We start from the raw sequence: 18630 nt of genomic DNA, 5'->3' as shown, positions 1-18630 counted from the left end.
TTCTAATTTCACCCACTGTCTCTTTGTTCCCCTTATGTATTCAATTAAAAGTGTATGTCAAGGTTTCCACACCTGTTTGGTCTTTATCCTGAGCCAAAATAATTTCTCTAGTGATGAGCGAATCTGTCCTGTTTCACTTCGGTGAAAAATTTGCGAATTGTTGAAAAGATTAGCGAAACGGCAAAAAATCCGCAAAACTTTTTGACGCGCATCATTTTTTTTTACGGTGGTTTAGTGAAATAATCCTCCAATGTTGAAACTCGGAAATTCGCCACAAATCCATGCCTGGCAAATTATTTCGCCAATCACTAAATTTCACTGGTTGCACACATTGGGGCACATTTACTTACTCACGAACGGGCCGAATGCGTCCGATTGCGTTTTTTTCGTAATGATCGGTATTTGGCGATTTTTCGGAAAATTGTCGCGACTTTTTCGTAGCCATTCCAAATGTTGCGCAAAATGTTGCAATTTTTTCGTAGCTTTCGTGCCGAGTACGAAAGATTCGGATTCATTCAAGCTTCAGTATGGTGACTTTTCTTGGGCCAGGTTGGAGCTGCAGAGTGCCATTGATCCCTATGGGAGAATTTCCTTGGGCCAGGTTGGAGCTGCAGAGTGCCATTGAGCCCTATGGGAGACTTTCTTTGGGCCAGGTTAGAGCTGCAGAGTGCCATTGAGCCCTATGGGTGACTTTCCTTGGGCCAGGTTGGAGCTGCAGAGTGCCATTGAGCCCTATGGGAGACTTTCCTTGGGCCGGGTTGGAGCTGCAGAGTGCCATTGAGCCCTATGGGAGACTTTCCTTGGGCCGGGTTGGAGCTGCAGAGTGCCATTGAGCCCTATGGGAGACTTTCCTTGGGCCGGGTTGGAGCTGCAGAGTGCCATTGAGCCCTATGGGAGACTTTCCTTGGGCCGGGTTGGAGCTGCAGAGTGCCATTGAGCCCTATGGGAGACTTTCCTTGGGCCGGGTTGGAGCTGCAGAGTGCCATTGAGCCCTATGGGAGACTTTCCTTGGGCCGGGTTGGAGCTGCAGAGTGCCATTGAGCCCTATGGGAGACTTTCCTTGGGCCGGGTTGGAGCTGCAGGGTGCCATGGAGTCCTATGGGAGGCTTCCAAAATCATGCTAAGTCTGAAAGTTTCGCCCGCCGCTTACGAGCGCTCAATACGAAAAAGTCGCGACAAGATACGAGCGAATCGTAATGGCTACAAAAAACTCACGTTTTTTCGCGCAAATCGTATTGGTAACGAAAAAGTCGCGACAATTTCCGAAAAGTCGTAAAGGCGACGAAAAAACCGCAAAGAATACGAAAAAGTCGCAAAATGTTCGTTTTCCAATCGGAATTTTTCCAATTCGGATTCGGATTCGTGGGTTAGTAAATGTGCCCCATAGAACATCATTAGGATGGAGATCTCCATTCAGTATGGTTCTGCCACTTTCCTCCACTCTCAATAGACAGTCTCTAAAATGAAGTAATAAGCAGATTAAGAGCCAATGGGATCACACCAATGCATGCAGGATATCAGTACTCGCATCAAATGTGATGATTTATAAGACCGGTAAATATACCACTGGCTTTTACACATTTATAGCTATTTTACAAATGTACACCATTAGAGAATAGATAATTGGGCAAAGGAGTATGTCGTCTGATGTTGGTGTGAAACCAAATGGAATATAATAAACCTGTTTATTTCTTTTTAACTAATTGAAACAAGCCAGGCAGAATATTATGGCTTCAAACTATCAATATAAAGTCTGCCCGCTGCTGCCAATGCAGTACAGTAAATCTCTTACAATGCTATGCAGGATCCTAACCTTTAAAATGCAAAGTACCTTTTTTTATGAGGAGCTGAAATGCACTTTATATGAATCCACTTTACATTTCCCGCGGCAGGTTTGCATGGGAGAAAAAAGTGTTGATCAGCGAGACCTTGCATTTTTTTACCATTAACTTACCTGACACAAGTAAACTGTTATGAATACCATACCTATGGGGTTTATGCATCATTTCGTATATTAAATCTTTAAAGCAAATTGCTGTCCCCTGTTCTATATTCCATTTAATGCTGATCTTTAATTATGGGTTTTAAACTCAACACGTGCATAAATACTGTATATCGTCCTGTGACATCTAAAGACTCTTTTGTGGTCCCTGGAGGGGGAACACAGCGCTGAAAAGTGTTCGGTGGCTATTGATATAGAATGTTAAATACTTATTAATATTGAATGGAAACGCCATTAAACAAGAATAGAATGTTAGTGAAATCCCATTATATTATACCATTTCACTGACTATACTTATATTCCTGACAAGTTGGAAATAGCATAATAAATAACTCTGGGGTGGAGAACAAATGTTAGAACAATTATTTTAAAAAGGTCTCATGAAAGGCTTTTACAAATGGGCTGAAATAATCAAAGTTTCTTGCAAAGAGAATATGAAGTCAAAATGAAACTTTTTACATCAATTCTTTATATCAATTTCTGTCTTTAATTAGAGCAAAACGTTTAATGGGGGTTTTGTAGTTCGGAGCTATTATGACCATTGTTTGGTACATTCTTTTGGAATCAGATGAAGTTACCATTATGAAAGTTATATTACACCTGTGATACCCAACCAATAGCTGAGGGGCAACATGTTGCTCACCAACCCCTTTGATTTTGCTCCCAGCAGCCTCAAAATAGGTGCCCATTTTTAAATCTCTGGCTTGGGACAAGTTTTGGAACCACAGAGAGACAGTTTTACTCCAAGCAGAGCCTCCTGCAGGCCAGCAGTCCCCATGGGGCTACCAAATAGCCAATCACAACCCTTATTTAGCCCTTATTCAATGGCCATTGGAAAGGACCATTGAACTGGTGACCATGCCATAGACAGAGATGAGAAAATGGATAGATATAAACAAGATTTTGACTAATCTTGACCAACATTTTCAGTATGAATTTAATTGGGCAGATGAACTGGTTCCAAATCACAGATGGTGATTCAATGATTATTTTGGGAATATTCTAAAAAGACTCAAGGCAATTCCAACAGGATACAATTTAACAGGTTTGCTCCTCTTTGTAGAAGAAGCTTCAGTGGGAGCTTATATACAGTAATGCACAAACCTTTGATCTTTTTTTCACGGATTCATACGTTTGTGTTTAATATGTGATTACTGTCATGGTGATTACTGTCATGGTGGAGCTTGGTGGAAACCCCTCTTTTATTTGAAGTGATGGGAATCGGTTATGCTGTATCTATGATGCAATTAATATTTAGAAAGCTACTTGGCTACCCAAAGTATTTTGGGGCAAATGCATCACTTTATGACATGATAGTTTTTGTTCATAAATCAATCGGGTGGTTTTCTATAAGTACTTTATACGGTTGAATTTAACTGGATACATTGCCGATATAAATAATCTCTCAATAATGTCGCTCTAGAGGTTGGAAACTTCAAAGAGGTCTGTATTACTGAATCTGTCATAATAGATTAAGGGCCTTAAGTAGTAGAAAGGCATTTGGCTTTGCTTGGGAGCGATGCGCAGTAGTAACACAGATATGGCCCTGACATACAATGTTCAAGAGTTATTGTTGTATCTTCTTGTATCAAAGTATAGAATCATGAATCATTTTAATTGACAAACTTATGATCAAGTAGGATTCTGGCATGTTCTTTGGCCTCAGGGCTAAGCTCCTTTGTGCTAAGGAAAAAACTGTGAAAACATTATCACACATATAATGTGTTTCACCATTTATAGGATTGCCTCAAGGCTAACCCCTAGCGCAGCACCTCCATCATCAGATATAAAGCACTGTCCTATATAAATGATTTCTAACAGAGGAAGGAGGCATCAGAAGTACTTAAAATAATAGTTATTTACTACAAAAGAAAAGTGCTGGGCTGGTATAACAGAGAGATACAAGTTCAATAGAATGGATTTAGAATTAGCCAGGCATGTGGAAGAACAGAGCTCATTTTTCTAAAAATCAATAATACAAATTAACATCATTTCATGAAAAAAATGTATTATATTTATATGATTAGAACTCTTGATGAGGATTGTATTAAAGCCTAGGACGTAACCATGCACACAACAGCAGATTCATGGATGTAATCAATTCTCATCAGAGAGAGATGTTGTTTTCATTCAAATAGTAAAACACAAAAACGAGAGAGAGGAGAGAGACTTCGGCAACCGATTTTCGCCTCTTGTTTTATACATGAAGTAGAATTTGGTGTCCATTGCTTACATCCTGAAAAATAAAAGTAGATATAGAAAGTCAGTATTGTGCAGTATTATCCCACTTTGTAGTCAAGAATGGCCATGACTAACTCAGAGTTATATGTGTTTTTCAGGATGACAACACTGAGCATGTGCAGTGTCATTGAGACTTGATAGCCTTGCAAGATCCAAGATGGATAATCCCTGTGGACAACTGGGCAGCACAGTGGCTTAGTGGGTAGTGCTACTGTCTTGCAGAATTGGGGTCCTTAGTCCAATCCTAGCCAGGGCACTATCTGCAAGGAGTTTGTATGTTCTCCCTGTGTCTGTATGGGTTTCCTCTGTGTACTCTGGTTTCCCCCACCCTCCAAAAACATTCAGGCAGGTTAATTGGCTCCTGACTAAACTTGACCATAGTGTGTGTGTAATCTGTAAACTGCTCTGGGGCAAGTACCGATATGAATGATGTATAAGAAAAGTTGACCACTAGTGATGAGTGAATTTTTTCACCAGGCATGGATTCACAGCGAATTTCCGCATTTTGCCACTGGTGAATCGTTTCACGAAACTAATGTGAAAATTCAAACTGGGTGCGGTTGTGTAAAAATGGGCGGGGTCACAGCAAAAATTGACGTGGGCAACAAAAAGGCACAGGCCACAAAAAAAAGACACGGGCAACAAAAAGTCGCACAAACACGTTTCACTGATTTATTACTGTTTTGAGAATTTTTCGGCAAAGTGAAACGGGACAGATTCGCTCATCACTATTGACCACATCTTTCAATAATCTGACTACTTGTGATGTCATTTTCAAAGGTCTGTAATTACCAGGTTTAAACCATAAACCATTACTGGAATAGTAATTACACCAGATTTCCTCCAACCCTTTGATACCATCCCAGACAAGAAGGTATAGCTAAAACCAAAGCTCAAAAATCAATGAGTTTATAAAGGTTGCCATTTTGAATGGAAATAAAAGCTTTCTGATTGCTTGCTGTTACCTTGGCCACTTGTTCAGATGGAATCAATGGTAATGGCATGGTTTTACTTTCACACCTGGAGTAAATCATCACTACCGATGGCTTCTTCCCACCTTCCACATTGTGAGCTTTAGTCAATGACCAAAATATGGATGCTCTATTAAAAAAACACAAGCATTATCCGTAGTTATGAGGGTCTTTCTGATATATGCTGGGAAAGTGGTGAGTAGGAACTTTTAATATCGTTATAGTTTTCAGTGATTTTATACAAACTATATAACTATATAACTATATAAGTTAGGTTTATACACGCTGCAATGTGGGCTTGACCCACTCTGGACCTGTACACCCAAAGTAATATTTCTATTCACTTTGTATATTTTTTTAACATTCAATAAAATATGGTGGCATAAACTTTCAGTAAAATGTAATTTGCAGGAAGAATTTTTAGGGGCTTGTATCAGCTGACATTAGAAGGCCAGTTGACTAAATATTATTTCCTGAATTGTTCACATTATTATGCTAACTAATGGTGGTCTTCTTTGCAAGCAAATTTAAGAACTTTTGGGAGGGTACTGTGTGTCTGGAGTGTTTCATCCCTGATTATCTGTGCACACTCCCTCCCTTCTAAGCAAAGTCAGGCCCAGATCTGCAGGAAGGCCACATAGTCTCGTGTCTGGGGTGTCAGGATTCTAAGGGCAGCATGCAGTCTGTAGGAGAAATAGCTAGTTATAATGTCTGCCCAGTCCCACATGCTGCCGGTCAGGTAGAAGCGATGGTGGGCAAGTTTATGAGCAGTGGGGGTTGGGGGAAGTTTGGTCAGTCTTTGGGGTTCTGAACACTCAAAGCCAGCTCTGGGCAAAGACCTTTCTTATCTCCTTCCTTAGGAAATCCAATATTTTATGGGTTATGTGGGAGAAGATCTAGTATGTGGCCAGACAATTTAGAAGGCATTGGTATCTTATAGAAGGATGAAGCAACTAGCAGGGTTACCATCATATGAGTTATAGAAAAACAAGACAGGGGAAAATATGAGATACTCACCCCTTAATATTGCAAATAATATCAGACAAATATATAAAAAAGTATATACTTTAAAAAGTTTCCTAAGAAAAAGAACTTCTGATAAGGACATGACCTGTTATCAATGGGCATCTTTAGATCAGGTCATGCCATTATGATACATTCTATTTGTTGGCAAACATTTTAAAGTGGTTTTTCATTCATACATGAAACATACTCAGGACACACATTGGAAATTTCTGGGAACAGTAAGGGGGGAATTTACCAACATTCAGATTCTCATGGTTTTATAGTTTATAGAAACCATAAATAAACTAATTTCCACTAGTGATGAGCGAATCTTTCCCGTGAAACGGCGTAACATTTGTGAAATCCCGAAAATGATGCACACAACTTTTTTTTGCGAAAAAATCCGCCGCCTCAAATTCATGCCTGCCAAATTATTTCACCCATCACTAATTTCCATGAATAGCAGTCATGAAAAAAAGTTGCGAAAACTGTAACTTTTCGACTTGCATGAAAACTACAACTTTTTTGCATTGTCACACAAAATCAGGCATAAAGAAATTATTGTCTCTAAAACCGTGAAGCAAAGAAAGATTTTCCAATTGTAAAAGGGATATCTGCCATTGATATCGACATGATCTCGGCAGGTTTTAGTTGGTGTATTTTAGCATTCAGAATTGTCACTGTTTTGTCAAATAATAAATTCTGACAAATTTGCATTTTTTTCTGAGACAAAATTGAGTTTTTGGTGACAAAAAGTTCAGCCCAAAAAAATTGTGCTTTAGTAAATGCCCCTTAAATAATAGAGTACAAACACTAAGGGGCACATTTACTAAAATTAATTGTTTTCTGGCCTTGAAAGTTGTATAAACTCGACATGGTTTAAATTAGAATTAAACTCTATCATTGCTGTACTTATAAAATGTCACGATAATGCTTGAATCATTCGTACGAAAATTACGAGTTTACATTCGAAAATCCCAATTTTTTTGAGTTGACAGGAATTGCTCCAGTATCATTTTAGGAGTAGTGATGAGCGAATCTGTCCCATTTCGCTTCGCCGAAAAATTTGCGAATCTTTCAAAAGATTCGGCAAACGGCGAAAATGTTGCGCATAAAAAAAAATTGTTGCCCGTGGCTTTTCTTGTGTCACGCAGCTATTCTTTTGTCGCCAGGCTATACTTTTGTCGTGCGGCTTTTTTTTTGTCATCAGGCTATTCTTTTGACAATTTTTGGACGCGCGGCAAATTTTTTCATCTGTTTCGCGAAACAATCTGCCAATGGTGAAACGCGGAAATTCACTGTGAATCCATGCCTGCTGAAACATTTCGCCCATTTAGGAGCATTGGCACTCTTTGAAAACAACATTGTGTTTAAGTTTCACTTGAAGCTGGGTGAAACTGAAAACAATGATGGGATTAACTTTCTCTGGAAAACGTACGAAATAGAAAACAATGATGGGATTAACTTTCTCTGGAAAACGTACGAAATAGAAAACAATGATGGGATTAACTTTCTCTGGAAAACGTACGAAATAGAAAACAATGATGGGATTAACTTTCTCTGGAAAACGTACGAAATAGAAAACAATGATGGGATTAACTTTCTCTGGAAAACGTTCGAAATAGAAAATAATGATGGGATTAACTTTCTCTGGAAAACGTACGAAATAGAAAACAATGATGGGATTAACTTTCTCTGGAAAACGTACGAAATAGAAAACAATGAGGGGATTAACATTCTCTGGAAAACGTACGAAATAGAAAACAGTGAGGGGATTAACTTTCTCTGGAATACGTACAAAATAGAAAACAGTGAGGGGATTAACTTTCTCTGGAAAACGTACGAAATAGAAAACAGTGAGGGGATTAACTTTCTCTGGAATACGTACAAAATAGAAAACAGTGAGGGGATTAACTTTCTCTGGAAAACGTTCGAAATAGAAAACAATGATGGGATTAACTTTCTCTGGAAAACGTACAAAATAGAAAACAGTGAGGGGATTAACTTTCTCTGGAATACGTACGAAATAGAAAACAGTGAGGGGATTAACTTTCTCTGGAATACGTACAAAATAGAAAACAGTGAGGGGATTAACTTTCTCTGGAAAACGTTCGAAATAGAAAACAATGATGGGATTAACTTTCTCTGGAAAACGTACAAAATAGAAAACAGTGAGGGGATTAACTTTCTCTGGAAAACGTTCGAAATAGAAAACAATGATGGGATTAACTTTCTCTGGAAAACGTACAAAATAGAAAACAGTGAGGGGATTAACTTTCTCTGGAAAACGTTCGAAATAGAAAACAATGAGGGGATTAACATTCTCTGGAAAACGTACGAAATAGAAAACAGTGAGGGGATTAACTTTCTCTGGAATACGTACAAAATAGAAAACAGTGAGGGGATTAACTTTCTCTGGAATACGTACAAAATAGAAAACAGTGAGGGGATTAACTTTCTCTGGAATACGTACAAAATAGAAAACAGTGAGGGGATTAACTTTCTCTGGAATACGTACGAAATAGAAAACAGTGAGGGGATTAACTTTCTCTGGAAAACGTACAAAATAGAAAACAGTGAGGGGATTAATTTTCTCTGGAAAACGTTCGAAATAGAAAACAATGATGGGATTAACTTTCTCTGGAAAACGTACAAAATAGAAAACAGTGAGGGGATTAACTTTCTCTGGAAAACGTTCGAAATAGAAAACAATGATGGGATTAACTTTCTCTGGAAAACGTACAAAATAGAAAACAGTGAGGGGATTAACTTTCTCTGGAAAACGTTCGAAATAGAAAACAATGAGGGGATTAACATTCTCTGGAAAACGTACGAAATAGAAAACAGTGAGGGGATTAACTTTCTCTGGAATACGTACAAAATAGAAAACAGTGAGGGGATTAACTTTCTCTGGAAAACGTTCGAAATAGAAAACAATGATGGGATTAACTTTCTCTGGAAAACGTACAAAATAGAAAACAATGAGGGGATTAACTTTCTCTGGAAAACGTTCGAAATAGAAAACAATGATGGGATTAACTTTCTCTGGAAAACGTACGAAATAGAAAACAGTGAGGGGATTAACTTTCTCTGGAAAACGTACAAAATAGAAAACAGTGAGGGGATTAACTTTCTCTGGAATACGTACAAAATAGAAAACAGTGAGGGGATTAACTTTCTCTGGAAAACGTTCGAAATAGAAAACAATGATGGGATTAACTTTCTCTGGAAAACGTACAAAATAGAAAACAGTGAGGGGATTAACTTTCTCTGGAAAACGTTCGAAATAGAAAACAATGAGGGGATTAAGTTCCCTTTGAAGATGGGTGAAACTGAAAACAATGAGGGGATTAACTTGTCCTTGAAAATGTGTCAAGGACAGGCTGTCACTGACTATTTTATTCCTCTACTTTTCTAAGCCTCCATAGGACTCAATGGTACTCGACAGATCAAACCTATCAATTTTTTTTTTTTTTAAAGTAATTAATTAATCAGGAATTATGGAAGCTATTTTTGAAAAACTAGAATTTTTCGGGGGAACTATGGTGAAAACCCATTCATAAATCTCGACAATTATCTAGAAGTGAGAAAAAAAATCCAAATTTATCTCAAAACTTCTTAGTAAATGTGCCCGTTATACTGTAGGTAAATATGCAGTAACCACTCACCCTCTGCAAATTAGAATCCAGCACATTCCGGCCCAGGACACAAACAAGACAGCAACTAAAATGATGGACACTAAAGATCCTCTAGGGAGTCTTCCTGAATCTAGAAACAGATTGAATATGACATATTGCTTTAATAGAACGCTTGACGCTATTCCTGTTGTGCAATTAAAACCATCACAATATACAATTCCGTGTGTATCACAGTAATAAAGCACACAGATTGTTTTCTGTTCCTATAAAAGATGTTTAATAATATTTAATAGTTTAGGGATTATTGCACATTAATAACGACTTTCGAGAAAGAAAAAAATGATGTTCTAATTTGTTACTTTTGCAGAAATAATTGAGGCTGTAAAATTAAAAAATGTGTTGCATTTTCCCCCAGCAGCTAAAAAGTGATACAGATCTATGATGACATTTTTGAAGTCACGGAGTACAAATATTTGCATTTTATTATGAGCCGGGGATGTTCAGTTAGTGATCCTGGAATTCAATTAATTTCTCTCATTCATCCAACCGTAAACTTGAAACCTGTATTGTTTAACGTTTAAAAAATGATTTTGATGTGAAGAGATGCTGTAGAAATATTCTGATTTTGTATGGAATTCTCTACATACTGTGCACAGTAACCAATCAGATGTTTGCATTCATCCTACTATCATAGACAGTCAAAACTACTCTCTGATTGATTGCCGTGACTTTCTGGCTAATTTGCCCTTATTTTCTCCATTCCCTGTGTTTTAAAATGTATATTAGGTGAAACTGCTGGAAATCCCTCTGAATTCAACAGTGTGACCCTCATATTGTAGAAATTCTATATCTGTTTACATTTTACAAATAAATCTAGACACCATTATTAATATAAGCAATGTTTTCCTTTTCTTCATATTTGTAGTTCTGTGTACGTGTATATATATATATTTATAAAATATTTTATAACTTTTTGCCTTGGACAACTCCCATTGATGTCTACATGAACTCGCAAGCTTTTAGATGCCAAAGTTTTACATTTCAGTTTTGCAGACCTTTTGCACTTAATCAATAATGAATGAGTTTTTAAACCTTAATTTCAAATTCATGAGGTTTACTACAAAACAAATTGAATTTGACCATTGATAAATCACTGCCTTAGTTGCATATTACTAGCTGAGCAGGTAACCAATGCTTCAATCTAATCTATGCCTCATAGCGTAAGGGTAAGAACCCACAGAGCGGTTGAGTCGCCTTTAATAGATCTTTTCTGCCACGGGTGACAAACTACTCCTATAAGGCTTTCCACCGGCAACAGTAGGAGTCACCATTGGAAAGCCCTTTGCATCACTTCTTTTTCAAAAGTCATGCAAAGTTGCCTGCAGGATGAAGCTTAACACAACTTCGGATTACCGAAGCGATGTAAAGGGCTTTCCACTGCCAACTCCTATTGTTGCCGGTTGAAAGCCTTATAGGGGCAGTTTGTAGCTTGCAATAGCAGAGATCTATTAGGGGGGACCCAAGCACTCTGGGAGTTCTTACCCTTAATTTAGTTGAACACCCTACAACCTACGCACGTGTCCCTACTCTATAGACACCAGACTTTCTCTGACAAAAAGCACCACTTACCCATCTCTATCACAATTTGCTAGAATATTGTCAGTATGTATTAATGTTCTCTACAGGATATGATGGTGCTTTATAAATAAAAGTGAATTCAGTAAACAGAATTTTTAACTGTTTATTCCTGTTGCCTTTTGATGCCATATTCATAGAAGTGTAGATGGCCCAGCACTCAGAGAACACCCCATGATCAGGCCAATAAAGAAAATATTGGACATGTCTTACAAAGCCTTAAGCATTTTGTTCTTCAAGCACTAAGTCATAGGCAGACTATTTAGTGATACAGTAAAGCACACACTATAGATTTTATAAGGAGAATAAATGATGTACATTGAACCCACTGTATGACATTTACATTATTACTAATATTCATGGACTATTAGGCTTTCCAGGTAACTGATATGAGAATTATTGACTGTGTTATTAGACCTTTACTTAGCCCACAGCCTGCCAGTATTATTGATCCATACTACAGAGAGATGCACTGTGGTTTATAGATAATACAAGTAATTATTTCAGGTTCCACAACTGCAGTTTTAAATGAACAGGTGAAATAATAGAGGGGAGATAAGAAATGAATTCATGGCAGTTAAGGTAACTGCGCTTAGAACATCAAAGATGTTAAATCCAGGTCTTGTTAAGTCATCCTTGAATTCCATTATGGTGCATAATAGGTAATAATAATCTGGTAACCTGGATTTTTATTTATAGCTTCCGGGCACAACAATCTTAAGGAAACGTTAGGCTGAAAATCTTGTTAATTACTCATCATTACATACAAATACATTATTATTATTATTCATATATTTATATATTGGCAACATACCCAGAGCTTAACAGAGATTATACATCATTCCCATCAGTTCCTGCCCCGGTGGAGCTATCTAAAGTCCTAATTAAATTCACACTCACTATGGTCAGTTTTATCAGGAGCCAATTTCCTTGACTCTATGTTTTCTGATCTCATCGCACATAGGGGCTGATTTATCAAAGTCCGAATTTCGGACTTTTAATAGTACGATTGGAAAAAAAATTGTATTAAATACGTAAATTGCATGAAAATTTGCATCATGGTCGTACAAATATATCATGGTACGATCCAAAAGTTCCGAAATTTTCATATCCGAACGATCGTAAATGGCGCAAAAAACTTTCTGACTTTGAACCTTCAGTGCATGATTTTAGAAGTCTCCCATAGGGCTCAATGGCACTCTGCAGCTCCAACCCGGCCCAAGGAAAGCCTCCCATAGGGCTCAATGGCACTCTGCAGCTCCAACCCGGCCCAAGGAAAGTCTCCCATAGGGCTCAATGGCACTCTGCAGCTCCAACCTGGCCCAAGGAAAGTCTCCCATAGGGCTCAATGGCACTCTGCAGCTCCAACCCGGCCCAAGGAAAGTCTCCCATAGGGCTCAATGGCACTCTGCAGCTCCAACCCGGCCCAAGGAAAGTCTCCCATAGGGCTCAATGGCACTCTGCAGCTCCAACCCGGCCCAAGGAAAGTCTCCCATAGGGCTCAATGGCACTCTGCAGCTCCAACCTGGCCCAAGGAAAGTCTCCCATAGGGCTCAATGGCACTCTGCAGCTCCAACCTGGCCCAAGGAAAGCCTCCCATAGGGCTCAATGGCACTCTGCAGCTCCAACCTGGCCCAAGGAAAGTCTCCCATAGGGCTCAATGGCACTCTGCAGCTCCAACCCGGCCCAAGGAAAGTCTCCCATAGGGCTCAATGGCACCCTGCAGCTCCAACCCGGCCCAAGGAAAGTCTCCCATAGGGCTCAATGGCACTCTGCAGCTCCAACCCGGCCCAAGGAAACCCTCTCATAGGGCTCAATGGCACTCTGCAGCTCCAACCTGGCCCAAGGAAACCCTCTCATAGGGCTCAATGGCACTCTGCAGCTCCAACCCGGCCCAAGGAAAGTCTCCCATAGGGCTCAATGGCACTCTGCAGCTCCAACCCGGCCCAAGGAAACCCTCTCATAGGGCTCAATGGCACTCTGCAGCTCCAACCTGGCCCAAGGAAAGTCTCCCATAGGGCTCAATGGCACTCTGCAGCTCCAACCTGGCCCAAGGAAAGTCTCCCATAGGGCTCAATGGCACTCTGCAGCTCCAACCCGGCCCAAGGAAACCCTCTCATAGGGCTCAATGGCACTCTGCAGCTCCAACCCGGCCCAAGGAAAGTCTCCCATAGGGCTCAATGGCACTCTGCAGCTCCAACCCGGCCCAAGGAAAGTCTCCCATAGGGCTCAATGGCACTCTGCAGCTCCAACCCGGCCCATGGAAAGTCTCCCATAGGGCTCAATGGCACTCTGCAGCTCCAACCCGGCCCATGGAAAGTCTCCGATAGGGCTCAATGGCACTCTGCAGCTCCAACCCGGCCCAAGGAAAGTCTCCCATAGGGCTCAATGGCACTCTGCAGCTCCAACCTGGCCCAAGGAATGTCTCCCATAGGGCTCAATGGCACTCTGCAGCTCCAACCTGGCCCAAGGAAAGTCTCCCATAGGGCTCAATGGCACTCTGCAGCTCCAACCTGGCCCAAGGAAAGTCTCCCATAGGGCTCAATGGCACTCTGCAGCTCCAACCCGGCCCAAGGAAAGTCACGATACCAAAGCTTGAATGAATAATGGAACTTTCATACTCATTGCGATAAATACATTTTTGTCGCACAAATTGTCACAAAGCACAAAAAAGTAGTGGAAATTAATGAAAAAAAACGCAGAAAATACGCACAGTTCTAAAAGTTAGAAAAAATATGATTTTTTTCCATTTGTATTCATTGGGACTTTAATAAATGGGCCCCGTAATGTACCCTTATTAGAAATTCTGTGAAATCTATTTATTATCTATCTGCCTTGTTATGCGGGGGGTCTAGAGTTTGATTTCAGCCAGGGCACTATCTGCAAGGAGTTTGTATGTTCTCTACATGTCTGCATGGGTTTCCCCTGACATACCATAAAGAAACTGGCAGGTTAATTGTCTCTTTATAAAACGGATCCTACTATTTGTATAAATGTGGTAGGCACCATAGATTGTAAGCTCCACTGGGGCATGGGCTGAAGTGAATGATGTATAATCTCTGTAAATATGTCAGAGCTATATAACCAGTAGATATAAAATACAATACATAAAGAACTTTAGAAAAAGGCAATAAATAATTGATATTCAAAGATAAGAAGGCACTGGCACAATAAAAGATTACAGTCAGTTTAACAAGGTCTTTGACATTTATTTTTTGCATTACTTTCTAGGAGGATTAGTTGCATTTGGCAAAGCAGGATGCCAAAGATCACTTTAAAGGTAGCAGTGCCAGGCAGAAAATAAAGAAAGATAATTACCCACGCATGTCCTTTTATCCTTGTCAAGTTCATATGGATCTGTGCATAAGCAATGAAAGCCGCCCAATGTGTTCTTGCATTTAGCAGAAGAATGGCATGGGCCATTAGGCTGATCTTCACATTCATTGATATCTGAGGAACAAAAGGGTAACAACTTTAGCCTCTGCCCTGATAAAGTATTTAAACACTTACAACTGCTGGGAATACTTACATCCAAAAAGTATATAGTAGTATCTAATACTATATACTTTTTGGATGTAAGTATTCCCAGCAGAACTGGAGAAAAAAATATCATACGGGGACCCAACATCATACAGATAATTTGTTTTTTTAAAACCGTGTCTGAACAGCCACTTGAACACTGAGGACCAAATGGATCATTGGGACCATGAGGAGAAGTGCACCACACCAAAACTTTTTTTACATTTTTTTTTAATCTCTCCAGTTTGGAAGTTTTAAAGCTTTCCAATTGCCAGGGCCCCACTTTACCTAGAAAGCAGGCAGCAGTTTAATAGTAAGAATGACAAGTCTCATAGAGAATTACTTGCCAGCAGGCAATCAGGTTCCCTTCTGAAGGTCCCCATACACGGGCCGATTCTAGCTGCTGATATTGGTCCCTTAGACTGATTCGGCAGCTTATCGGCCCCTGTATGGGCACTAACAAGGGGTCCGCCCGTAATCTGGCCTAAAATCGCCCAGATCTCGATTTGGCAGGTTTAATTTTTCGTCAGAACGGGGACCGCATTGGCTCGTTGATGCAGTCCCCGAACCGATGGGAGCCCATACCCACCACTTTAATTTAAATTAACCTGATATCACCCACCCATAGGTGGGGATATCGGGAGAAGAGCCACTCGCTTGGTGACCTCGCCACCTTAAATGGAAGTGTGAGAAGACGCAAATAATAAAAAAAAAAAACACGGAGACCAGCTGAAAAAGGTCAAACTATAACATACATAGGGGCCTATTTATTATGCTGTGTAAAACGAAATTAGCCAGAAAAAAAATGTGTAGAAAGCTGTATAAAATAAATGGCGAATTTCACTGTCCAAATGCCAGATTGCGCGCCATTGTTTTACATAAGTTCCAGCAGAAGCCAAAACTTGCAAAACAATTACTCCATCTTTTACTCACGGAAGCCTGGTGACGTGTGGTAAAATAGGCCCTTAAAAGTATCGTTATCATTTTACTATATGCTAAAGTTATACATTTAGCTGTATTTGTTTTTCAACATTATTTACCTAACTTTTTTCTGGTGTTCTGCAAAACGCACAGTTATTGTTGAAAACGGAGAGGGGAACATCAGAATCTCAAGGCTTAGCTCAAGCTAAACAACTAACGGAGCAGGAACAAAACCCTAAGCAAATACAACTGTTCTCTCCTGCAGGTATGTGAAGGTTCAAACACTTAAAATGCATTTCAAAGGCAACTGCAGCTGAAATCCAAGTCATTACCAACACAGTAAAGGTTTTTTGTTTTTATAGCAATCACAAATGTTTATATAAAACTTTCCTTACCTTACAGAACTCAGCAAAATGTGAAATTGCACGTGAACCTGAAGAACAATTATCCTTTAAATACCTCACTGAGCAACTGCTGAGTGGCCACCATTTCCGAACTTGCCAGAACCTGTAACTGTAGTGCTAAATCCCTGAAGAATTTACCTTTCGTACATACAGAAAAAAATAAAATACTGCACTTTTGTTCAAATATCTTGTCCTGCACAGGCACTAGTCTATCCAAAAATGAGATCTCATATTGCTGCTGTCCAACTGACGGCAAGGCAAGAAGAAGAAGGCACGATTGTGTCCATTTATTTTTGCACTTTGCGCACTGCCTTCTCTTTATGTAAATGACCCCTATAATGTAAAGGTGGTAACACACATACCAAATCTGTATAATCTGTATGTATCTGAACGATCATCTGTAAAATGTTCTGTACTTTCTGGCCGGCAGCCTGAATAACTGGAAATGCCTAATGTGGATGGTGATTGCAGTGTTTTTAATGCTAATTAAAGTAATGTATAATACTCCCTAAATATGGTAAATACAGTACTAATTCTATGTATGATAACCATGAACACATGGCAGGATAAATGTAGTGTCAATTCCATGTATAATACCCCAGAACACATGGCAGGATACATGTAGTGTCAATTCCATGTATAATACTCCAGAACCCACAGCAGGATAAATGTAGTGTCAATTCCATGTATAATACCCCAGAACCCACTGCAGGATAAATGTAGTGTCAATTCCATGTATAATACCCCAGAACCCACTGCAGGATAAATGTAGTGTCAATTCCATGTATAATACCCCAGAACACATGGCAGGATACATGTAGTGTCAATTCCATGTATAATACCCCAGAACACATGGCAGGATACATGTAGTGTCAATTCCATGTATAATACCCCAGAACCCACAGCAGGATAAATGTAGTGTCAATTCCATGTATAATACCCCAGAACACATGGCAGGATAAATATAGTGTCAATTCCATGTATAATACCCCAGAACCCACTGCAGGATAAATGTAGTGTCAATTCCATGTATAATACCCCAGAACCCACTGCAGGATAAATGTAGTGTCAATTCCATGTATAATACCCCAGAACACATGGCAGGATAAATATAGTGTCAATTCCATGTATAATACCCCAGAACACATGGCAGGATAAATATAGTGTCAATTCCATGTATAATACCCCAGAACCCACTGCAGGATAAATGTAGTGTCAATTCCATGTATAATACCCCAGAACCCACTGCAGGATAAATGTAGTGTCAATTCCATGTATAATACCCCAGAACACATGGCAGGATAAATATAGTGTCAATTCCATGTATAACACCCAGAACACATGGCAGGATACATGTAGTGTCAATTCCATGTATAATACCCCAGAACACATGGCAGGATACATGTAGTGTCAATTCCATGTATAATACCCCAGAACACATGGCAGGATACATGTAGTGTCAATTCCATGTATAATACCCCAGAACCCACAGCAGGATAAATGTAGTGTCAATTCCATGTATAATACCCCAGAACCCACTGCAGGATAAATACAGTGCCAATTCCATGTATAATACCCCAGAACCCACTGCAGGATAAATATAGTGTCAATTCCATGTATAATACCCCAGAATACATGGCAGGATAAATACAGTGTCAATTCCATGTATAATACCCCAGAACACAAGGCAGGATAAATACGGTGCCAAGTGGTAATAAGCGACTCTGTCCTGGTCGGCCAAAAAAATTGTTAAATGGTAAAAGTTTGCAAAATACATTGAAGTCGTTTTTTTTCATGGTGACACATGGCGTAAAGTATTGCTCATCACCAGTGCCAAGGCCATGTTTAATACCATATAACATGTATGTGGTATGTAACATACCATTCTTTTGGTACCCAAGAACACAAGGCAGGATAAAAATAGTGCCAATTCCATGTATAATACCCAAGAACCCATGGTAGGATAAATATAGTGCCGATTCCATGTTAAATACCCAAGAATACATGGCAGGATAAATTCAGTGCCAATCTCCTGTTTGGTATCACATAACACACGGAAGGATATAAATAATGCCAATTCCATGTTTAATACCCAAGAATGCATGGCATGATATACTATGTATACTGCCAATTTCATGTTTAATACCACATAACACATAGAAGGATAAATACAGTGCCAATTCCGTGTATAATAACCAGGGCAATTACAGGGTACATTCCTTAAGTTAGATCTACTGATTTTTTCTTGTGATGCAATGCTTAAATGCTGTTTTTAAAGGGAAAAGCTCATAATA

At 39.4% G+C, this 18630-nt stretch overlaps 1 protein-coding gene across 1 annotated transcript in view; it reads right to left on the bottom strand.

Annotated features, from left to right (window-relative positions):
• Positions 1 to 3842: 3842 nt before the first annotated feature.
• The window catches only part of tpo (thyroid peroxidase), a 54119-nt gene continuing 39331 nt past the window's right edge, over positions 3843 to 18630 (bottom strand). The window contains exons 13-16 of the mRNA XM_031902754.1: positions 14811 to 14942; positions 9888 to 9987; positions 5209 to 5344; positions 3843 to 4238 (exon numbers count right to left, since the gene is read on the bottom strand). Coding sequence (XP_031758614.1) covers positions 4200 to 4238; positions 5209 to 5344; positions 9888 to 9987; positions 14811 to 14942 — 407 coding nt within the window. The 3' untranslated portion in view covers positions 3843 to 4199. The remainder of the gene's footprint in view (positions 4239 to 5208; positions 5345 to 9887; positions 9988 to 14810; positions 14943 to 18630) is intronic.

This window comes from Xenopus tropicalis, chromosome 5 (assembly GCF_000004195.4).
Source record: "Xenopus tropicalis strain Nigerian chromosome 5, UCB_Xtro_10.0, whole genome shotgun sequence".
In the NCBI taxonomy this organism is placed as follows: domain Eukaryota; kingdom Metazoa; phylum Chordata; class Amphibia; order Anura; family Pipidae; genus Xenopus; species Xenopus tropicalis.
The sequence above is the reverse complement of the archived record's forward strand: the minus strand, read 5'-3'. Positions and strand labels throughout refer to the sequence as shown.